This window comes from Simochromis diagramma, unplaced genomic scaffold (genome assembly GCF_900408965.1).
Source record: "Simochromis diagramma unplaced genomic scaffold, fSimDia1.1 OVJJ01000413.1, whole genome shotgun sequence".
NCBI lineage: Eukaryota > Metazoa > Chordata > Actinopteri > Cichliformes > Cichlidae > Simochromis > Simochromis diagramma.
The window spans coordinates 2,686,792-2,710,117 of record NW_024386948.1 but is presented as its reverse complement, the minus strand read 5'-3'; the positions used below and the strand labels follow the sequence as shown (position 1 = coordinate 2,710,117).

Below are 23,326 nucleotides of genomic sequence, written 5' to 3'. Positions count from 1 at the left end.
CACGGGGTTCCAAAAAAGAGGGCAACAGAGACACTTCTGCTTAAGTTAAACCCAATTTTAGCAACAGACCTCATAAACTGTTACATGCTTTCTGGTCTCTAATGCGCTCTGTGACAGTTTGCCTCATGTCTTCACGTCAGAACTCACTGACCACACGACAACTTCCACTATTTTTTAATATCCCAAAGCTCCTACATAGGCTTGAAACTAGTCTTTAAACATGTCTTGTTTATAAATTTATAGTAAATAAATATATTAAGTAATTCCTAACTAATCAGACAGCCGGTGAGGCTCAAGTTTTTTATTTTATTGAATAAATCAATATTCAGCTGATCGGTTCCAATCAGTCATGCAGTAGAGCCCATGGTACAAAGCTGGGGATGGGAATAGACTTGGGTTGATCAGAGGAGGCCTGCAGCTAGGCACTGCAGGGCCCATTGAAGTAGTCAGCTAGGTGTGGCTGTGGAGGGGTTATCTGAGGCACTCAGCTATCACTCAGCCCTCCCTGGCCTCCATCTCTACTCCTCCATCACAGCTCCTCTTAACCATGGCCAGATGTGTTCCTGGCAACCCTCCAGCTCAGCACTAAAACCACTGAATGACTTACTGCCTTCAGAGCCAAAGACATTAACTTAAAAATCTACCCTAAAACTAAATATGCTCCACTATAAGGGCTTCCATTAACAACGCTGTGGAGAAATCTCACTCAACACAAGAAACCTGATAAGGAAAGCTGCTTTAGAGCTGCCATAATGGGCTTTCCCGTTATTTCACAAGCCATGTGAAGAACACACACACACTTCACCCGCTGTCATAGTGTCTGCGATGTTTCACAATTACAGGTACGGCTCCGTTTGTTTTGGAGACTAATAAATCCAGCTGAAGATCAGTGTTGGGAAAGCAGTGATTCATGTTTTTTTGGGTGGATTTTCACTTGACAGAAATGAGCGGCAATGCTCAGCAGTGTTGTTAGCGGTCCGCCTACAGAGCCAGTGCGGACAAAGGGGGAGTACTGGTTTCCACAAGACTGACCTGAACCTCTGCCTCCCTGCATATTTCGCATTAAAGTAGGATCGACCTGGGAACCCATCAGCTAGCCTGCTGACCAGACCTTGAGAGATCCAGCGACGACAGAAAATAACCATTAGCGATGCAAAGTAGGCGGGTCTCAAGTTAAAATTAACATTGAAGTAAGCAATTCAAGTGACTACCAATGAGAGTAAGTTAATTTGTATATGATGGGGTGGTAAAAGCATTACTTATTTTGTCTTTTGTTCTGGTCTCTGTCAAGATGGCGGCAGACACTCACTGTTGTACCTCTCTCTTGAGGTCCTCTCTGTCAACTCAAAATTTTTGGACAGTACTGCCTTTCTCACCCAGACCTATGTATACTAACAGTATTCCCTATTCCCATTGGTAGTACCTTGAAGGGGGGTTAGGGGGCTCCTTTTGAATCCAAAGCTTTGAATGGCCATTCATCCATTTCTACTGCTTATCCAGGTTCGGGTCACACAGGTAGAAGCTCAGACTTCCCTCTCCCCAGCCACATCTTTCAGCTCATCCAGGAGGGCACACCAAGTCCAAAGCCGGCTGAGAAATGGTTTGCCCCGGTGCATCCTCCTGGTATGAGATACCCGCAAACACCTCACCCAGGAACCGTCATAGTCAGATGCCCGAACTACCTCAACCGGCTCCTTTCAATGTGGAGGAGCAGCAGGTCTACTCCGAGTCCTTGACCCACCTCCTCATCCTACCTCTAAGGTAAAGCTCAGCCGCACTTTGTAGGAAACTCATTTCCAGTGCATGTATCCACAACCTCATTCTTTCAGTCACTACCCGGAGCCCATGATCATAGTTTGAATGGTAACTCTACAGCGTCGCTTTTACGCTCAGCTCCCTCTTCACCAGAACAGATCGGTACGGCGTCCGCCTGGATTGTCCACTTGCACTGGGAGTACCAGCCAATTTCCAGGCCTTCCATTAGAAGCTGCCTGTTCTCAGATTTCCTCTTCTGCCAGTAATTGTTTACGAATGCAGATCCATTTTTAAATTGTGAGCAGTCATTGGTTGTCTGATGCATTTCAGCAAACAACATCGCTGGTACTTGAATGTAGCCACAGCCTGCTCGTTGATGCCCTGGCTGATCGTTATTAGACTACAAATGGAAGCCAGAAAGCTTCTGCTGCCAAAAATAGTGCATCTTTCCTACAAATCCTGCATATTCATATCTAGAATCTGTTTATTCTGATCAAGAAAAGCAATTAGTTTCACACAGGCTGGCTTTATAACCAGGTCAAACTTCTGCTACTTGCCAAAAAGATAAAAATGGCTCCACCTTCCATTGCACAACCTAGTGCTGAAATTGAGCGACATGCTCTCTAATTAGCCATGCGGGTGCAAAACAAACTTGGTTTCACATTATTAGTTCACACAGTGAGGGAAGAGAGAGAACTGCTTGCAGTGGTAGTTTAGTGCTTTTAAAAGGTTACCCATGTTAAGACCGAGGAGATGGATGACCTCAGTCTTTGCTCAAGTCATGAGAAGCTCTAAGGTGACATCTGAACCAGCAGAGTGAGCAGGTGGGCAGACAAAAGTCAGAGCCTCCATGTACCTTTCACATATATATTAAGACTTCTGCCTGCAGATAAATTCCAGGGAAAAGAAATGATCCATCAGCCGTTAGAAGCAGCACATGACATGTAAGGCTGTGAGCTGCCTGTGCTTCTCCGGGCTCTGCTGCTGCATACCAGCACACTGACCCAATTCTCACACAGAGACACACAAAGCCTCGGCCCTGCTGCCTCCGAGCCCGGCTCTCCCCAGAGAAGCACGGATGGAAGTGGCACAGAAAGAGATGAGAAAGCAGAGAGGGGAGTGAGCGAGCGAAGGGATGAGGAGGGAAAGCCGGGAGATGGAAAAGGTGGAAAGGAATGCGCAGAGAAGAGGAGCAAAAACACAGAAAGCTGAGTAATGGTCTGAAACAAGAGGCCAGTTGATGTGACAGGACAAGTATTGATCACTGCTGCAGCAAAGGCTTAAAAACGCATTGCCTGTACGTTTCAACAACACTAAAGATGTGAAAGCACCGAAGACTAAGGCTGCAAATGACAGCTCTGTTTCTCTTCACCTGCCAATATGCAGTTTTCACACAGTGAAGTGTCCTAGTGAAGGTTTTATATAAGCGTCAACTGAATGTGGGATGACTGGGAGCCATTAAGAAGTTAAAAGAAAAAGAAAAAAAAAAAAAAAAAGAAAGATTTAGAGCATTAAAACAAGAGATCTTGAAGAGAAAGAGCTATCATGTAAAGGCGCTGGAGGAAGACAGGCAAGAGGCTGTCTCGTCTGCCTGCGCCTTTGTGTCTCATCTCAACACCACTCAAGTAATGAGGCGGCTCAATGAGCTGCACACAGACAGCAACACACACTCACGTACGCGCATACACACAGACAGACACTGAAAGTTTTGTTCGGGCAGTGTGGCGAGTCAGGGGACACTGTAAGTCTTGTGACACCCATTAGAGAGAGGGTCACTGTGGGGGAGATGGGGACAATAAGGGATACACAGCGTCAGATAGAGAGGATGCAGAGTAGAGGAGTGTGTTGGATCTCATATTCACCAATTTAATACGGGTTTGAAATGTTTCACTCATCACGCAGGGCCTTCAACGCCCACCGATTCTGACCTAACAGCTGCACGGCCAATCAGCAGCCGAGCTCCCGGGACCTTTACCACAGAGCCCTATATGGCACTTATCAGTTAGACACTGTCACAAGGCCCAGCTATGGCATCGAACCCACAGGCCTGCAAGAAAACCAGCCATCACTTGTCCTACATTCATTAACTCAATGTGACTGGCAGAATAGCCGCAGGCCCGCATTCCTACATATTAAATTATAATCACAAGGATTTTCTGGAAATGACAATCGGGACTTAAGGGCTAACCAGTCTTATAATTTCTCTCTTCATAAGCAATTTCAATTTTTCACAAAAATTTACAAGCTGCTCAATAGATAATATTCAAATTTTATAGCTTTTCCAAACCCTTGGAATTTGACTTAGAATTGTGTAACATCTTGCCAAATAAACCATTTTTATTCAAATTTCCAGGTCTTAAAGATTAAACTGATATTGCTGATACTGGGTGGACTAATACTGGATTACCACTGGGAACTCGTCATGATAAGGCTGGACAAACTGCCTTGCTCTCTTAGTGAATCTGGTTACCCTAAAGGCAGCAGCACAGGGGTTGATGAAGATTACCCTGAAGCCAGATGAGCTCCCGTTTAACTTCAGGGTGATCCATCTACGGTGACCTGATAGTCGCTGCTTCAATCATCTCAAGTGTAACAAAATCCAATCTTTCACTTCATCATTTCTTTAAACTAATTACCAACAACCAGTCAGGTTAGCCCCGAGGTAAACATCAGTCTCCCCCTGTGGCTGGTAGGCAATGAAAGACTCCATGAGAGGTTCTCCTCCTTCCTCAGCAGCAGCTCCAACCCTTCACACATAGCTAGCCCCCTGAGGACTGCTTCTTATTCTTATTCTGAGGGAAGGGGGTGAGGCTGCCCCAGAGGTCAGGGGAGAAAACAAAGGACAGCACTACTGAGGCTCAAAAATCTTAACGTCTTTTATTAGCTTCCTGAACAAAAATCAGCCCTCGGTATATGATACCCTTAAATGAAACGTGAGGGACTAGAAATGACTGTTTCATGCAGTGCATATGCAAGTATGAAATCATCCCTGCAATTCTTTGATTCCCCCCCCCCAGTATTCAGCCACGTGACCATCACGGTGATGTCACCAAGTGATGTTGCTGCACCACATCCAACATGGATTTTGCCCACATGAAACATGGTGTGAAAATACTGGTGGCACAGCCTTGGCATATCCCATGGATGCACATCAGGCAAGTCAGCAGGAGCCCCTTGCCTCAGACCTTACTATATATGGCCATTCTGTAGAGCAGAGAGAATCTTCCCCACATACCATGCACAATATGAAGAATCATGTCTTTTTCTGAGTTTCTCTACTATCTCTCCCTTTTTTAAATACTTATATCCAGAAGCAGGTCTGCTAAGCCAGCTGGTCCAGGGCCAACTGATAAAGAGGGAGAGAAGCTCAGTGAGACTCTCGTCATGCACTGCAAAAAGCAGTGTGTATTGCTTTAACATAACTAATGATAAATTGGGTGCGACAGACCTACACTGCCTTCACAATGACTGGATATTCACTACAAACTTTATACGATGGGTCATGACCGACAGCACTCTTTAGACATGCCAGAACTGGCTAATAGCACAGTTTTAAGCTAATTTGTGTTGGGAATTTAAACAAAAGCAAGGACTTCATTTTAAAGTTTCTGAACAAGCTACAACATCCAGCACTCAAGTGACAAAACTGCAGTACCTTAAATGACCACTTGAGGCTGTCTCTAAAAGACCAAAGTTCCTCATAGGGGAAAAAAACTACTTAACAAATGCCCATCATGAAACTCAACACATTAGCAGCTTTCTTATTTAAACAAACAAAAGCTACATAGACATTTAACTTCAACTCACCATTTGAATTGTATGAAGAAGTTAAGTTAGTTTATCTGTAGAGTCGGTGCCTTTTGGGGCTTTTTTTTATCTGATATAAGATAACATGAAGATTCCTTTATTGGCGCCATACTTGGGCATCATACAGTGAAATCGGAGCAGCGCCTTGGTTTCAGCAGACTAGCAAACATGCATTTTACATGCTTTATTCATGCATACAGTACAGCAAAATAATATATATAAATTTCTTTATTTTGTATGTGTTTGTAGTGCTATAGTCTGACAAAAAAACAACAACACTGTGCAGTTGATTGTATAAAATGTCCACAGAAAAAGGGAGACCCCCCCCCCTCAATTTCTATTTCTCGCTAGCCAAGCTTACTAGCAGCTGATAGCATGTAACAGACGGTCCATCTTTTTATACAGTTTATTTTTCTGTAACTTCTAAACTCCAAATAAAACCAAACCGGTTGGACTAATATTTATATTTATAATTTATATGCTGGCCTTTCAGCTAAAGTACACAACCATATTATTTATAAAATTTATGAATCAAGTTAGATTAAGTGCATTCAATCTGTTTGGAGGTCCAGGCTTTCATTCCAATCAGCTTGTTGGTCAAAGCAATATTAAAGAGGTTTCTATTTTTTTTCCTTTTAGCTATAAAGTCATTTTCATTATGGCTTTCAGTCAAAAACTGCTGTGCTGTGTTTTCAGAAGCAACTGTAATCTGGCATCTCTCCAATGGCAACGGATGCCCTCTTGGCAAAGAGCACTGCATCGCAGCATGGCCACACGAACCTTGACATGGCAATTTGGGTCTTAGAGAAAAAGCGTCCTCCATTAATCTTTGAGGATAAAGCGTAAAGCTGAAAGTAGGAGGACACAGCACAAGTGCCATGCATACATTTTAAATGCTATTGGTCAAAACAAGACTTTGTGTCAGTATCACACTCATATAGCTTATTTTATGCCTTCCAGTGATGAAAATCTTTCTACATTACTCCAAACAAATTTCTCGTTTAACACAAGCACCAGCCTGAAAAATGTCAAAAAAAATGTAAAATTGGTAAAATGAGGACTAGAAAACCACAAAATCTGGCAAAAACTAAAACAAATCATTTTAGTCCCTCCTCCTCCTCCTTTCTGTGCTCTGAAATGACATATCAGATATCAATATCAGACAGGACTCTGTGATTAGAGTGGATACTGTCACGATCACTTTATTGTAAGGTTGTCAGAAGACTGATATGAATGCAAAATATGCATGGATACGCTTGACACCAACTTTTAATGGAGAGCAGACATTCTACTCCCAATAATCTGCCTAAAAAGGAACAAAAACCACAAAAGCAAAGCTCTCAAAGGAATTAAAAGTCACCACAAAATCAGAGTAAAGAAGCTTAGTCACTTTTTTTTTTTTCATAAGATAACACAAAGAAAAAAAAAAGGGGGGGGGGGGGGGGCGCTTGCACACTGTGACCAAGTGCTGGACAAAGCAGCAAAGGCCTCAGAGGGAGAAGAATCTCCACCCCGTTTTCACTTGGGGGCTGCTGTGATTATTCAGTAGGTCCGACTTTGAAACCCTACAGACAAACACCTCCTTTCTGTGGATCTCACTGACTGGGAGACCCAAAAAGAGCGAGGGGACAAGCTAAGCTTTGTGAGAGCGGTGAGCAGGTTCTGTCTGGAATTGGACAGCTGCTCTTCTACCAGTTACACCCTCCTCCTCCTCTAGCGCCTCAGTCCCACTGCACATGCTCACAGGCCACATGCTCGTGCCGTTTTAACATGACAGCCAGGCTGCTGATCGACAGCTGATCAACAGGAAGCTGCAGCAGTAGAGCTCCAGCATTAGCCATGCTTTCGCTAATAGGCAGTTTGGCTTATCTTGTGCAGGCCCCTGCGTCTGTGTGTCGACCGCGAGCTAATCTGACAGCCCTCTCTTGTACACGCTCTCCATTCCCCTACAGAGCAGCTCTCGCAAATAGAATTAGTACTGGACACTGAATGGAGCAAGAGATTAAAGAGGACCCAAAAAATAATAATAATAAAAGAAGAGGGAGACGCACAAATTCTCCATCTCATAGGTCAAGCTCGAAGCAGTCTGGTGGGAAGACAGCACACATGCATCACACTTCCTTTTACACTGCACAGGGGTGCTTTCAGGTGTGGCTTCACATGCACACAGATGGATCTGCTCTGCGAGCTGAGGCGGGGGCGATCCTGGGAGTGGAGCGTGCTAGGAGATTGAATGCAGGTCAGTGGAGCACTGTGGGCTGTCAGAATGAAATACTCAGCTTAGTGCATGAGGAAAGTGATTTTTTTTTGGTAGTCTGCGTAATGCTAATGGATCTGATTAACCAGCTGCAACTACAACAGCACATGAAGGGTGCTGTGCTGCAGCACGGGCCACTAAAAAACACACATCTGTGTCTTCTGAGTCTCGCTGTCCCTCCTTGGAGATGTCTGTCAACAGCAGCAATGTTAATTTTCAGCAGGGAAATGCGACACCAGAGCAGATGGTCCACAGAGAGGGATTCCCATCCACTGAACTGGAAGAAAGTCCGGATTTGAACGGGATATGTTATTTGGTTTTGTTAATTAGAAGAAGGGGGAAAAAATGAAGGTGCTGCAGACTAGAGTGAGGCCATGAGGATTGTGACACTCTCCACGCTTGCCTCTCCCCCACCTACATTTTAGAAAGGCAGGTGATGCATCAGAGCAGATTGACTCACTCGCACCCCTACTTCCCAGCTGAACAGTTAACAATAACACCAGACTCTAATCACACCAATGAACTAGAAAGACTTTCTACCATATTAACTGTCCACAATGTGGTGCAATAGCATCTAGAACCCATGCGTGCTTAATGCCACTTTCTTTGTTCCCTGGTTTGATAAGAAGGGGGGGGGGAGGAAAAAAGAGCATAGTGCCGAGCCTCCACTGTGAAAACAGGACAGGCCATGCACTGCGCCTCCAACCAACCTTGTATACTTGTCCATAGGTGCCATTTCCAACTACCTCCACCAGCTCGAATATCCCAGCTGGATCCTGGAAAGAGGGGAAAAAGGCAGAAAGGTGTTTCAATTTAAAGTAATGTCATTTTAAAAAAAAAAATCGTCTAAGCAACATTGTGCACTGTGAGCCAGCTGTTGCGTCCTGGTCTCCCCTACATGCCAAACGCATCTCGAACAAAGGAAAAGCAGACACTGGCAACACCTCGCTATGGCTCAGCGGTCATTTTCAATACTTCATCTCTAACAAGGAGAGCAGGCTCAAACTTGCTGCTACTACAAGTCACACTGAACTTGGTTGAATAAAAATGAAAGCAAACTGAAAAGGAAAAATATATATATATAAATTTTATTAAAAAACGGCTCGGTTCAGCAGCACTCACCCGCAATGAAGCCAAGTCTATGTCTACTAGACTTTTAGCTGGAGAGTCGTTCGCCATCTTTCAAATAAAAGCCGAGCTTTCCTTCGCCTTCGCAAAAAGTGTCCGCTGAATCATTTGCGGGGACTTCGGGGGATAAATTACAGCAGAGGCCGCCGGGGTCTCCTCTCTCTGGGATCCGCTCCTTAGCAGTAAGCGCTGAGCTCTCGTTACTCCATGTTGAGGTGGCAGCAGCGGACTCCTGCTCGCTCGCCTCTCTCAGTTACTGCCACTGGAGTCAAACGTGACTGGTAACTCTTACTTCCGGCGAGCGCTTTCAAAAATAAAACAACTTTTAAAATCGTTTTGAAAATTCTACTTTTTTTTCTTTTTTGAAAAATATTTAAAATAAAATTTGGAACGCACATACAAATATTACATTATGCTGTAGTATATATTTCTGAAAAAAATAAATTCAGAAGAAAAAAACGCTCTTTGATTGAAAGAAAATAACGTGCATGATCAGAAAGTGTAAATAAACAGCCAAATAATCCTTAACCCTTACTTAGCTTACTTTGTAGGTGCCACTGAGAGCATCTGTGTTAGCTAAAAACCAAAACTATAATAATTCAAAACACAGTGGCTTAGATAAAGACAGGAAACCACACATTACAGTGAGAAAGGAAGCAAATTGATATTTTTCTTCTTTCACATGACCTTATGGCTTATGCATTCTCATAAGACCTTAACCACTGGAGGAGGAAATATTGAGGATTTTAGTGTAGGTGGACACAGTGATACCACAGTGTAAACACACTGTGTAAAAACATGAGTGCACAGTATCAAAGGAAAAAGTGCTGAGTGAGCAGAGCCTCGTCATCACGTAATTATGGTTTCATGGTTTCATTTTTTCAACTGAGAGAATTAATAGCATGATCTACGATAATGGTTCATAACTCATTTGTTTTTAATTTGAGACATCTGTATTTTTCGTTTATTTAGTATTTTATTTTTTATTGTTATATTTTGTTTGTATATTTTTGTTCATTAAAAACTTTCATTTTATTTTAGAGTTAGAAAAAAAGGGTATTAACCCCTTCTTTTATGGCCCTTTTAACTTGCTAAGCCTTTTTACTTTATCGAGTACTGTGCAAAAGTCTTGACTCATCACTTATTTTAAGAACATTGTGCTTCCAAAGAGATCTTATAATTTTTTAAAGTGGTGTTAAGCAACAGTTCTCTGGGTTTCAGAGAACTTCAATGTGTTTCTTTGGACATTGGCTGCTTTTCTCACTCACTCACTTTCAACCCAGTCCTTGTACTGAAACATTTTCAGAGGAAGAATATGTTTGTTGTTATGTTAGCAACTTAACACTGACCTAACTCCGGAAATGAACCAGCGTTGTGCCTACACACAACAGACAAATGGCAAAACACACATTTTAAATTGTATCTTCAGGGCACTTTGTTGCTAACAGCCTGTCACAAAAACACATCATTTATTCACATTTTTTTTGTTGAATCATGACAAAATACCAATGATAGATAGCAGAGTATGAGCTATCAGCCAAAAAGTTGGCATATCTCTGCATAGTGTGAAGTGTGTTATTAAAACTTGGAGGAAACTGGACAAAGTGGATGGCAGCAGAGAACATGGCAGGGTTAAAATATATATATATTTATATATCTGCAGAAGATGATCAGTATCTGAAAGTTGTTTCATTAAAAAATGGGGGAGAAAATTCAACAAAGACCTGACACTGGATGCATGTGGCCCTCCTTGATCCATCTATTGCAGGGATTTCAAACATAAAGCCCAGGGGCCAGAATCAGCCAGGCAAAGACCCCAATTTGGCCCACTGGATTTCTTTTGAAAAGGGTGAGCATTTAGGACTTTTGCTGCTTTTCCTACATGTAAAAACCTCCCTCATTGCCATTCACAATCTACTAACTTCATTAAGTGACAAATTTCTATAATTTTACACATTTCTTGTCTCAATTTACACAAAGAGTCATGCTGTAAAAAACTGAGAAATAGTGTTAAAGTTGCTCTTCTTTGTCTTATAATAAGGTATTTCATTGATCAAACGCATAGTTAAACGTTTGCACTTGCAGAAATTGGAGTTGTAACAGTTTTACCAGTATGCTTGCGCATGTTTCAATAGATAACTGCATCAAGTTTTTAATTTTTCTAGCAAAACATGAGGAAACGAGAGCTGGCTCAAGACTTTCACACAGCTGTGTAATGTTTGCTAAGGCAATGCTCATTATAAAACCTCTTAAACTGGTTCCTGGAAGTAAACACGTGATGAATGATCACATATCGACCTGCTTTCCAAGGGTGTAATGCTACACTTTAACTTGAAAGTCAGTCACCCACACTTCCGCTGCTCTCCTGCTCGCTGCTCTCCCAGCTTTGCCGGAGAGCCGCACAGACACAGGAAGCCGGTCGGCTGCACATAGACAAACAGGGCTGGGCTCTCGGTGCATCAAGCGTGACCACCGAGGTGATATTAAATGAACTCCCCCCCCAGCTAACCGCCATCAGCCTGCAGGCCCGGTGTTTATGCAGCTCTGCCGCATGAGCAGAAGGACAGGTGGTATAAACAGAGACAGGCAGGGGAGCAGAGCCCCCACCACAGCATCCATATGGACATGCGCGCCTGAGACTTCAGTGTCAATATTGGTAATCATGGGTGTGGCAAGTGAGCAATCTCGGGAGTGATGCTACTGCTGTGTGCGTGTGCAGCACCTAAGTGTACTCCAGGGAGCAGCCTGTAATAAAACAGCTTAATTTCACCATGACTGGAGCCTGCATGCACAACACTGGCTTCTAAGGTGAAATAATGATATACTGTACAGCCAAATAATGAAGATCAACCAACAGGCTACTCATTGGTCAAAGGAGTGTAAGCAAACCTGCAGTCACTTCACTGATTTAGGTTAACCTCTGCTGTCCATATGAACGAATGTGATTCATATGGTCCACACTTAAACTGCAGCAGTGCTAAATAAACAGATCATATTTAAAAAAAAACCACATACACACACCGACACTCCTGAGGACTTTTACAACCCTGGATCTCTGCGTGAACCCCAGCAGCTGCTGTTACTTGTCACAGCTGCACAATGGAGCGTTCATCTGTTGCTCAAACAAACTTTATCTCCATGGTGGAACGACAGGACCAACCAGTCGGACAGCACGAGGGAGAGATAACCTGGCAGACGAACGTATAACAAACACGCGAGCCACAAAGCTTTGAGGCACTCGGGGTTAATACACTTAACTGAAGCTTATGCTCTGTGTAAATCAACTTAAATCCACCTTGCACAGTATGAGCTTGGATATTTGACACTGACGATGCAAACTCCTGTCCTTGCCCTGAGCCTCTTTGATGCTTGCATACAGCTATGAAGTATTTGTTTTGCCCTTAAAGCCCTCTGCTTAAATGTCAATTCAACAGACTGGTGTGCTGACATTTAAGTTCAAAGGGTTCAAGGAGGTTTGTGGCTTCTTTCACCAAGCACTCACTTTTAAATACACTGCTGCCCCCCCCCTGTGGATGTTTGACATTATTGCAGCGACATCAGCTTCAGAGCAGGAGAGAAGATTCAGGGATGCAGCGAAGGAGGACATGAACAGGGTTGGTGAGATGGAGGGAGTGGATCAGCTTGTGGTGACCCCCCCCAAAATAATCAGCTATTATAACAGTAAAATGCACACCTGAGCAATATTTAAGAAAAGAAACACAGAAACACACAACTGACCAGCAAGTTTATTACAAGCCATGTCGTCTTTGTAACACAACCACCTGTCCAAAAGGTCCCCCAGAGGTTGCGGAGACGCAGCAGTGTTTGTTTGTTTTTTTACAACTGGGACACCTCTTGTGCCACTACTCGGCAGGGTTAATAATATTATAAATAGCAACACGTAATAGAAATGTTGAATTCCAAAGACAAGGACATTTACATAGTACATTTCTAATTGAAAAAAATAGCCTTTTTAAAAATCCAGTGCCAGTTTCCTTCAACGACCCGAAAGCATTAACAGCTAAATATACATCAGGTGTAGTGTAAAGGCTGAAAAACTGGAGTAGTTGGCACAACACAGTCCAGGGCTTCATTTTGATTCCACATTATGATATGTGAAAAACCAAGCATTTAAACAAAAAAGCTTTCAAAATGTAAAAAAGCAAATTCTGAAATCCACGAGAACACGACTGTCTCATCATTTGATTTATATTCACATCTTTGTGCTCCCGGACACACGCGGTCTACTGCGCCTGTATCTGGCATTACAGGAAGAGGTACTGAAAAGGACGCTGTCTGAAGCATATGGCAACATCCATTAATGAAACAGGCGATCCATACATAACAGCTACATTACAGGGTTTACCGTCCTGCATCCCTGGCATTACATATAAAAAAAAATTACAGAGAACAAATTAATCATAAATATTACAAACGTGTTCTCCACTTGATGTGTACCATACATTTGACCTTAATGCTGACGCTCCCCCTCAGCATCACCAACAAAAACCTAATAGAATCTGTGGTTATTCACTGCTCAGTGTCATTATGGCGACTTCTCACACCCCATCCTGCACCTACGTTTGCTCATCGGTTACATTTTCTATCTGCACAAACACGCTGTTAAACGTCTTAATATTAGGCAGCAGTTTGCATTCATGAGAAAGAACTGACTCTGTTAATTACAGTCCAACTCACTCCCAGCAAATCAAAGCTGGTTTATATATTTAAAAAACAAACATGTCTTTTAGTCGGTGTTAATTGCCTTAGTTCAGTAGAAAGTCTGGGCTTGGGTAGCCGAACAGATGGAAATCGCCCTGATAGCGTGCGTAGAGGCGCTTGACGTCTCGCTTGCTGATGCCTGAGAAGTAGTGCTCCACCTTGGTTCTGTTATAGCGTGTGATGCCTGGAGGAATGGCAGGGTAGGTCACCAGTGTGTCGATGCCTGCCGCTTTGAGGATGTACGGGGCATCCTGTTCCAGCGTCTCGTGGTGGCCGACCACGCTGTAGTTTATTTTGCACGGCGCACACAGCTCTGCGTACGTCACCCAGTGGATGATGTGCTCGCCAAACTGCCGGTCCATACGCCGGTGGCCTTCCATATCGCCGAGGTAGCGAACAAAGTCTTCGAAGTGGAGACCGGAGGCGACGAGGTCGTTGTTGCGGTGAATCTTGCGATATTTCCATATAATGGCCGGAGCTATGTCGTGCTTGTACCACGGCTCGAAGCGGGGGTTCTTCACAAACTTGTCCTTGAATGCAGAGATCAGGCGCTCGAAGGGATCCCTCACAATGAAGAACTTGAAATAGGTGTCTAATCTGTTGAGGTACGAGGCAGATAAACGTTAGCGTAAGCCACAAACACTTGAACTTGCATTCCTTACATTCAAGACAGAAAGTTATTGAAATCTATGTGCCAGCATCTTTCAGAAGAAGCAGCGCTGCTTCATTTTTGCTTTTTGATTTAAGGAAGTATGTTTGACTACTTCAACCAGATAAGTCCACATTTATCAATGTAACTATGAGCACACCTGTGATTTATTTCCTGCTGAGTGAGGGACGACAAGCGGGGGAGGCCATTTTTCTCATGGTCATGAACAAGGTTTTCTGGGATCTCCTCCACAGTCTGGAAAGCCCCTGCAAACAACAACAATAATAATAATAATAACTCATCTAAATTAACTACTTCAACAAATAGGCATGAAATTAAAAAGAACAGCACTGCTTTTACCTCCGTCCTGTCCATACTTACCATTGAGTACAATGAGGACCTTCTTCCACTGTGTATTACCCACTTTAGGCGTCTGGCAAAACAGGATCTTGTGTTTGTCACAGACAAAGATCCGGTCGAGGACAAATTTGCTGATGGAGACGTGTGTCAGATTTCTCAGGCTGCTGTTCTTACACACTGTCGAGAGCAGCTCGATTCGCTTCTGGGCAACTGACTGCCAATCTGCCACTGCGGGTACTGCCGTAGGCTGAGAAACATACACAACTTAGAGTTATGTAGAGGAGAGAAAAGGCCAATGGCAGGGATTAGTTATAATTAGCAATCAGTAAATAGTCACCTGATCTGATGACTTTGGAGATTGCTTTTCAGGGCTGGACATCCCAATGGGTTTGACCACCACCTTAGTGCCTGGTACTGTCCCACTCTGACTTCCAGCTCTCTCTCCGTAATCTAAAAAAACAACAACACATAAATCAAATGGGACTGATCACAATCCCCCCTCCTGGGATTTCCCGCCTGTAGCTATCACCGTAACAGGTCCAGTGGCCTACCATCAACAGCTCTGAAGCTGATGAATTTGCTGAGAAACATCAGGATTAGCAGCACCCAGCCGCAAGCCCCGATGAGCAGCCAGTAGTGCCGCATCGCTTCGCACATCAGCCGACGGCCATGGAAACAGCGAGCGACGCTCCCACCTGAGCACACACACACACACACACACACACACACACACACACACACACACAGGTAATGGAGATAGGACTTGACTGGCGCTAAAACTAACCTGTTAAATCATATGTCTTAACGGTGAGCTGTCCTACATAACGATTCAAGACAAGTGATAACTACACAGCTCAGGGCTAGCGACCGTGTACGGAGAAAAACTAACGGCAATGCTCTCAGCCTCTGTGTCAGCTCATCTAACTAGTGGTGCTTTCAGGCAGCTAGCTAACTGGTCAGCTAGCTAGCCACATCTGTCCCTCCCAGACATGAAGCAGACAACTTAAATCGTGCTCGTTTGTTTTCTCGGCTAGACCAGTTTAAATCTCACCGCACAGACACACTCGGCCCAAAATCGAAATCAGCCTCGTAGCTTTACCTTTTTGATAAGTTGTAGTTCTACTTCGCAGCTGCACAAACTCCAGAGAACCCGTTAGACGATCCCATAGAAACGTCTCCGCTGATGCGTCCAGTCCTCTCAACGTCCAACTGCTGACAAAATAATGGAGCTCCCCTTAGCGGCAGCATGGCAGCGCTGCCATGATGATCTGACGTGAGCACACCGGAAACACCACATTTTAATTTATATAATGACGCGAGAGCATAAACAAACTCTTATTAATATATATATATATATATTTAGGTTAATTACATTATTTTTCCCCAGGTTGTCCATGCTCCATAGTTTCAGAACCACCTGTTATATCAAATATAGAGGAACAGGTCCCTGGAGGTAGCAGAGATGAAGAGGCTACAGTTTACATTGGTAATGACCAGAATCAGAAGTGATTACTAGGGCTGGGCATCGTCACTGATTTCTAGAATCGATTCAATTCCGATTCACAAGGTCCCGAATCGAATCGTGGATCGAATCGATTCGAATCGGGGAAATTTTGCCTCAGACAGTCAGAAATATTATAATTCTGATCCCTTATCAGTACATATCTATATTTTTATATCTATAAAAAGAAAGCTGACACTTGTGAGACTTTATCAAAGGTGTAAGCATCACAGCAGATTCCTTTGTGTCAAAGTAACTGAGGATAAAATACAGAAAAACATGAAGGCGGTTTTCCTGGTCTGGGTTTTTATAGCAGATGACCTTAAAAATATTGTGTAGTCAAAAACGAAGTGAAGCAGAGTAAAGTTACAGAGGTTTATTAAAGACACAGCTAAGCATTTTGCAATTTTGCATAATTTTAAAAAGTTTACATTTGTTCAGTATTGAACAGCAGAAATGAGGCTTTCTTGTTGGAAGTAATAAGTAGGGGTGGGTTTTGATTATCGATTTAGAGAGAGGGAGAGCTCTACATGAAGTGTGATTTTATCTGGTGGAAGCAAAACAGCAAAAGTAAGAGGAAATTCGTGATAATGTTTACATGAAGCATAGTTTGGATCGTCTTTGGCTGCTGGTTCAGTCAATATTGTTTGCAGAGAGATAAAACCTGCAGCTTCAGAATCTAGCGCAAAAAGGGCGTAAACACAAAGCGCCCGCCGACGCTTCGAAATCAGTGAGCCCCGACGGTCATTCTTATGCGGCGTGTCCGTGTCCGCGTATGTGCCGTCGGGTGAGAAAGGCCGCGGATTCTCACCGATTCGGATGCGTCGGGTCCGCGTTTTGTGCTCTCATTTACTGTTTTAGCTGTTTGGTGGTTGTAGAAATTCTGGCGTTTTGGGCAAAATAAATTTATATTTAAAATCGATTCAGGATTTTAATGAATCGATATTATGTTATCCAAGCCAGAATCAGTTTTAATCCATAATCAAAACCCACCCCTAGTGATTACATCAGAGGCAAAGCTCAGACTGAGCAGTTTGGAGACAAAGAGAGACAAGACTGAGATTGTTCCACATATCCACGATCCCTTCTGTGCGCCTGTCCAAACAAAGGATGTTGAATGTGGAGCTGCCACGCAGGAGGAAAAGAGAAAGTGCACAGAGGTTCAGGGATGTAATGAAGGACATGAAGATAAGGTGAGATGGAGGCAGATAATCTGCTGTTGTGAACTCCAAAGGGAGCTGTCAAAAGAACCGTCCTCAAGAGACGACTTGGTTTACTTTGTTGATATCTCTACATTCGAATTAAATCAAATATATTCCACTCCATCAAGCAGGTGGACTCCATTATTCAGAGAAATTGAACACCTAATTCATTTTCCATTAAATATCATAACAATATTCTTAATAAACACCACCCAGCACGCTCCAATAAATCCAGCCGTTTTTTCCCCCTATAAACTATCAGCACTGTATTGTCATAGTGGTAGCGTTCAATGACCAATCAGGAGCTTTACTATCTAAAAAACCAAATAATAGTAAAGTAATTTTGCTTTGCTTGAAAACAGAGGGCATCAAATCCCAAAGACAGTTCTTACTTATACTTAATCTCCTAAAACCCAAACTATTTCATGGCATGCATTTTTAATTTCTCTTTGATTTGGTGGCATATTGGGACACTGATGAGTGTAAAAAAAACAAAGAATTGACAGATTTTTTTTTTTTTTTTTCCCCTGATTTTTGTTTGTGACAAAAATGAGATGCACATATGTATAATGTCCTCGTAAGTGGATATCAGGCCCTCGTAGAGCAAAATTTAGTATTCTGGTCTAGACAACCCAAAATGTGACGTCCACCTATGTGGACACCAGGTCCTAGGAGGTTAAAAACATCTAATTATAAATAGTTATTTTAACAGGGTAAAGATTAATTTAATTTTTACAAACTTTGACTGTTTTGCTAGCCTAAAATTATCATCGTTAATCCATAACAAATCTCAAATCAAACCTTCAGTTATGAGCAAAAAAAAACAACAACAAAAGAAAGAAATGCAAGAGGAAACACAAGATGTCCTTTTATTTCCATTTATTCGACTTGGAGACAACTTTTAGTTTTCATCAACATTGACTGTCTGCAGACCTGTGGGGAAAAGAGGACACGATTAAGAAAATGTCATCATTACTTCCACGGGTACCTGAGAGTGAGTGAGAAACATGCTTACCTTTGCATGTGGTGACAGGAACGTATGTGACCAGGGTGTACAGTTTGTTGGGGGAATCCTCGTCCTCGTTACGCTTCCTGGACAGCCGTACGCGTATCCTGTACGGGACGTTCCTGTGACACACACACACGCACACATAAGAACACCAGGAAGCTAAATGATTAGCTGGGACATTACTAACTGCTACAGTCACAGGATGTTGCCACTCTTATTTCATGCAGTTTTAATTCCTGTGTAATCTTAAGCGATGCATCGAGATATTAAATGACAGCAAACCACAACAGTGAAAAACACCTCCCCTCTCTTCTTCTGTTCATATGCTGAGAAACAGACTAGAAAACCTTCAGATATCCTACTTTCAGCACAGACAGAAATATGGTAAATTCGATTTTTCCCACATAGACGTAAGTGAATCACAAATAGCTGAAAGCAATGGAGCCATCAACAAGTTCCCCGACAATCTTGTATTTCTAAGCACAACTTTTGCTCTATGTCCAATAAATCTCAGTTGTGTGCACACAGAAGGCTGACCAACACCTCCACTAGTTCAACTAACCAGTAAAAAAAAAAAAAAAAAAAAAAAAAAAGAATGACTGAAAAATGGCAACAGCACACCTGAGCATAGAATTTTAATTGAATGTTTCTTACAGCTTTCTTTTTCTTCTTGTTCTTTTTTGTACAAACCTAACTTGTTAAAGCACACGCTGACATATAGCAGTTCCTAAAGTCACTGTGGTGACAGGAGCTTACTGACAGCCAGTACTGCACACTTTAACCCTTCATATAAATACGCAGGAAAGTAAAAAATGACTTTAAGGTAAGAATAAACACGGACGCAGTGCAAACCACCCATAAAAGCAAATAGGGTGAAGCTGCTGAAATCTGAAGAGGGCACCAGCTCACCTCACACCCTTACTCCACACTGCCTTGTTGAGACGAGTGTCAATGCGGACATCAGGAGTTCCCATTTCCTTCACTGCGAACTTGCGGATCTCCTTGATGGCGCGGGGAGCACGCTTCTTGAAGCTCCTGCAAATGAAAAAGGGACAACTTTAATATGAATACAACAGAAAAGAGCCTGATTAGTATTTCTCAGCATGCCAACACTGGGTGAACAGCAGCACATGGCGACAGATAACAGTCACTGACAAATTAAATGTATGTGACTTATTCCTATTAGACCTATTCTAGGTAAAATAATTTAAAAATGACCCAGACTGTCCAAGTGTTAGTGTGATTATTATTATTTTTTTAATGATTTTCATCAAACAAATCAGAATTTGAAGATCCGTCCGTTCCCCTGATGTTATCTTCTGTACAGCACAAAATACTCAAATTCACCCAATCCTCATGTCCCCTTTTTCTTTGTGGCTGAAGGATCTGTCATTTCTCAGACAAGATTAACAGGTAAAGGGTATTTTGGTTTGTGGAAGTTTTTTTTTCAAAAATGAAATTCTTTCATCGATCATTTTCTCCCTTTCACTGTAGATTAGCACTCAGAAGCACTGTCTATTCACTGAACTACCTTTGTCTCTAGCTTTTATGTCATTTTGTTTTTTAATAGAGAGGCATTATTAGTTTTTATGTGCGCTGCTTTATTGTGTGCTCAGGAAAACAAGGGGACCCAATATAATTTGAATTTCTAACGTTGATCCTTCTGTCTTCTCTTATATAATACATTTCATGAATTACTAAAATGCTCAGATTTATGTAAAATAAGTTAAAGGACTGATTGCTTTTAGTGCATCCAAACAAAATGTGCTCATGTGCACAGCCGTCTCACACAACAAAGCCACACTGCAGTCGCTTTAATATATTTTAATCTAATCTTCAATCGGTATTTAAACTGTTGTTAATAACTTACTGACCTTTCAAACATTATATCATTAACGATAAAAGTCATTTTGAGCCAGGAACAATATTCCTGTCACAAGATAGAAGCAAATCAGCTTTTTGGCAAAGTGATTTTTAGGTATCCGTTGTTGATCTGGGTAAAAACTCTCATTGAGATTAAAAGTGTCTTTTTCAACAGATGTGACCAAGAGGACTGCAGAAACTGCAACAAATACAACATAACAGATCTATAAAGTTGTTTTCAGTGGCCCAAAAGGCCTGGCTTCATAAAAGAGTAAGGTAATTTCTTTATTTATTGTATGACCCCCTTCTTTAATGCAGCTTTATACAGCCTACCACCATAAGCAAATATTTTAAACATACAAACAGATATATCGGAAATCGTTTTTTGGCATAACACCAGCAGTACTTACACTCCATGGATGCGCTTGTGGACATTGATGGTGTACTCTCTGGTCACCACCTCGTTGATGGCTGAACGCCCCTTCTTTTTCTCTCCTTTCTTTGTTGGGGCCATCTAGAAAGAAAGGGAAAAAAGACACGCATACTTAAGTTTGAGTCCGCTTTCAACACAACTTAAGCTCGACACCCGAAGAAAAGCCTGACGCTAGCATACAGCTCGCGCTAGCGTTACTTACTCAAGCCAACATGTAGCTTAAATAAGAAAATAAATGACATAAACGTTACAAGATTAACTGTAGTGCTGGTATTATGTTTGAGCTCTGAGTGACAAACACTCCAGCAGTGTGTGGAGAACATGGACAGCCATGCAGCTAGAAACCGCTCCGGTGCTTCTCCTCCGTCGCTTTAAAGTGTCTTTACAAACATTCAGCAACATCAAAATGGTCACATAACAGCAGATACAATACTAATAAACATTATTACACGATGGATGAAAGTTTCTGTGGCTTTAATAGCTCAGGATGGTGCTGGATTGTAGAATTATAGTTTCTGAAAAAATTACTCACCTCGGCTCTTAGCTGAGGCGGAAGTCGGAAGGACTGAGCTAAGGTGGAGGGTTGTGGGTAAAGGAAGCCGGTCCGTTTCGAATGAGGCCCGTTAACAACAAACGTAGAGCTAATGGTTCCTAGCATGAAAAATCCGTATAACTTTAAAGAAGTAGCTTTTATGGAAATTGTTGGCTGTAACATTTGTCTTCTGTCGAGTAATGACTAACAGTTCTTATTAAAGATATCTACGATTCGCATCATATTAGCAAAAGTATTAATCATTGATATGAATAGCTCCTTACTTATCACTGGAAACTCCATTGTAAGAGTCCTGTAACTTTGTCAGCTATTATTACAATACGTTTCTATTAGAACGTTTCTACATTTCAATCGGTCGTGTTTTGAGAGCATTTTAAGAAAATTTTAATACATGTTATGTTTTTCAATACATTTGAAAACAAACGCACAACGCGGTGTTCTTATAATATTCTAACTGTTCCTTACCACATTATCTCTAATACTTTTCTGTCATCACTTTTGCCGGTAAATTATTATTTCACTCCTATTTGCACTACTGTTCACATATGTATTAGCTACCATATAGTATTCCCGAGGTGGCTCAGGAAGTAGAGCCGGTGACCGGTCATTGCCCAATCAGAAGGTTGGAGGGTTGATCCCTGGCTGCTCCAGTCTGCATGCTTAAGTGCGCTTGGGCATTGAATTACGGGTTCTTCAAAATTGAAGTGTGAATTTAACACTGAAAGCACATGTGTAGAAAATATGTACGTGGATAACTATGACACACTGCGTTAAGTCCTTTCAGTGTTTAGTAGAAACGTGCAAGTATCAGTCGCTTTACCATTAATATTTGTTTGTAATCATACTCCAAATGTTTCTTTCTGTATATATCCCTTGTATGTTGATAATTGTTTTAAGTGTATACCTTTTATATAATTTTTGATGTTTGTGACTCTACACCCAGTTGCTGTTTTCATTGCACCAAGCAGAGTGGCATCAGAATTTTCCTCTGTATGAACAAAGATTTTATGGCTCATCTTAGAACTCCACGTTGAAAAAGCTAAAATGCAATTTTAGCATCTAGAATCCAGTTTTTATTAGTCAAAGTTCGATTGTTATTAATAATTACTATCGGCAGTTGAACTGCTGTAGATACTTACAACTCTTCTAACATTTCAGGCATCCTAATTGAAACTTTAGTTAACATCCAAATTCTACTGATATGTCTACTTCTAAGAATCTCAGATATACTAGAAAGGTAAAATTAATTATTAAAATCACAGATGGTGGCAAATATATTTAAATAACTTTAAAAAAAAAACATATAACTATATCAAACATAGTGTTATTTTGTACATGTAAAGAAATGTGAAATTAAACACATTTTTCCACATAATTAAATTAAGAATGGTTGTAATCATTATTTTTTTCTACTAAAGGAATTGCTGTGCTTATAATTTAAAGATGTGTGTAATCACACAAAATGTCATGTCTACAAGTAAGAATATGTAATTTAACACAATCAAATTTTTACACGAATTTCTACAAAATCACTACTACTCATTCATGCCGATTATATTTTTAAAAGCCATATCATACCTCTGTGAACATCAACTACAATGTTGTCCTTGTAAACAGGACAATCGTAACCAGAAGGCAAATAAACTTTAATAGTATCATACACTGTAGTATAAAAATCTTTTCAGGTAATTAAGTCCTGAGTAGTGTATGTTTTTTCGAAGACAGTTTTGTTTTTTAATTTTTTTCATATTTTCCCGATATTAAGGCTTATCTACTTTTTAGTATGACACTGAGTAGTCATAAGACTTCCTCTGTAGACACATATGGAGACAAACTCATAAACCTATCACCCATGAAGTGGTGGTAATTCTATGCTAAACTCCAGAACTTACCTCAAAAATTTGTTTGCTTGAAGATTTCATCACGTTTGTCCTTATTTGTGAAAATGTCAATATTTATTTTACAGTAAAAAAAAATTACAGCATTGAACCAGATATCATTACTCGAATATTAGAGACAAGGACAAAAAAAGTTTGTAAAAATGTTTTCTGTAAAACCAGAGTCATGGTCAAACTGAAAAATAATGG

General features: G+C 41.5%; 3 protein-coding genes across 8 annotated transcripts in view; all 3 read right to left on the bottom strand.

The window, feature by feature from the left end:
- LOC120737491 (mitogen-activated protein kinase kinase kinase kinase 4-like) overlaps positions 1 to 9,235 on the bottom strand; it is a 36,779-nt gene extending 27,544 nt beyond the window's left edge. For 4 of the 6 annotated variants that reach the window (XM_040038230.1, XM_040038234.1, XM_040038232.1 and 1 more), the window contains exons 1-2: positions 8,942 to 9,235; positions 8,530 to 8,595 (exon numbers count right to left, since the gene is read on the bottom strand). In XM_040038230.1, coding sequence (XP_039894164.1) covers positions 8,530 to 8,595; positions 8,942 to 8,998 — 123 coding nt within the window. In that variant the 5' untranslated portion in view covers positions 8,999 to 9,235. The remainder of the gene's footprint in view (positions 1 to 8,529; positions 8,596 to 8,941) is intronic. The other 2 variants (XM_040038231.1, XM_040038235.1) reach the window with 2 other exon arrangements.
- Positions 9,236 to 12,675: 3,440 nt separating this feature from the next.
- chst10 (carbohydrate sulfotransferase 10) lies at positions 12,676 to 15,932 on the bottom strand. The gene is made up of 6 exons (XM_040038386.1): positions 15,778 to 15,932; positions 15,230 to 15,373; positions 15,016 to 15,128; positions 14,700 to 14,925; positions 14,479 to 14,584; positions 12,676 to 14,266 (listed from the first exon to the last, which is right to left on the bottom strand). Exons 2-6 carry the CDS (start codon positions 15,333 to 15,335, stop codon positions 13,714 to 13,716), a joined length of 1,104 nt encoding a protein of 367 aa, XP_039894320.1. The 5' UTR covers positions 15,336 to 15,373; positions 15,778 to 15,932; the 3' UTR covers positions 12,676 to 13,713.
- Positions 15,933 to 18,224: 2,292 nt separating this feature from the next.
- rpl31 (ribosomal protein L31) lies at positions 18,225 to 21,348 on the bottom strand. Its single transcript, XM_040038384.1, has 5 exons — positions 21,219 to 21,348; positions 20,664 to 20,767; positions 19,300 to 19,425; positions 18,397 to 18,509; positions 18,225 to 18,314 (listed from the first exon to the last, which is right to left on the bottom strand). Exons 1-5 carry the CDS (start codon positions 21,342 to 21,344, stop codon positions 18,283 to 18,285), a joined length of 501 nt encoding a protein of 166 aa, XP_039894318.1. The 5' UTR covers positions 21,345 to 21,348; the 3' UTR covers positions 18,225 to 18,282.
- Between the last annotated feature and the right edge of the window lie 1,978 nt (positions 21,349 to 23,326).

Bases quoted from the DNA above. Each gene is read 5' to 3' on its own strand.
- chst10 (XM_040038386.1), bottom strand. From the start codon at position 15,335: ATGTGCGAAGCGATGCGGCACTACTGGCTGCTCATCGGGGCTTGCGGC. The intron at 15,129-15,229 runs GTAGGCCACTGG...TTGTTTTTTTAG, and splicing joins CAGCTTCAGAGCTGTTGATG to ATTACGGAGAGAGAGCTGGA. The intron at 14,585-14,699 runs GTAAGTATGGAC...TGTTGTTTGCAG, and splicing joins GGTCCTCATTGTACTCAATG to GGGCTTTCCAGACTGTGGAG.
- rpl31 (XM_040038384.1), bottom strand. From the start codon at position 21,344: ATGCTAGGAACCATTAGCTCTACGTTTGTTGTTAACGGGCCTCATTCG. The intron at 20,768-21,218 runs GTGAGTAATTTT...CTTTCTTTCTAG, and splicing joins CGCCTCAGCTAAGAGCCGAG to ATGGCCCCAACAAAGAAAGG. The intron at 18,315-18,396 runs GTAAGCATGTTT...TTTTCCCCACAG, and splicing joins TCCTGTCACCACATGCAAAG to GTCTGCAGACAGTCAATGTT.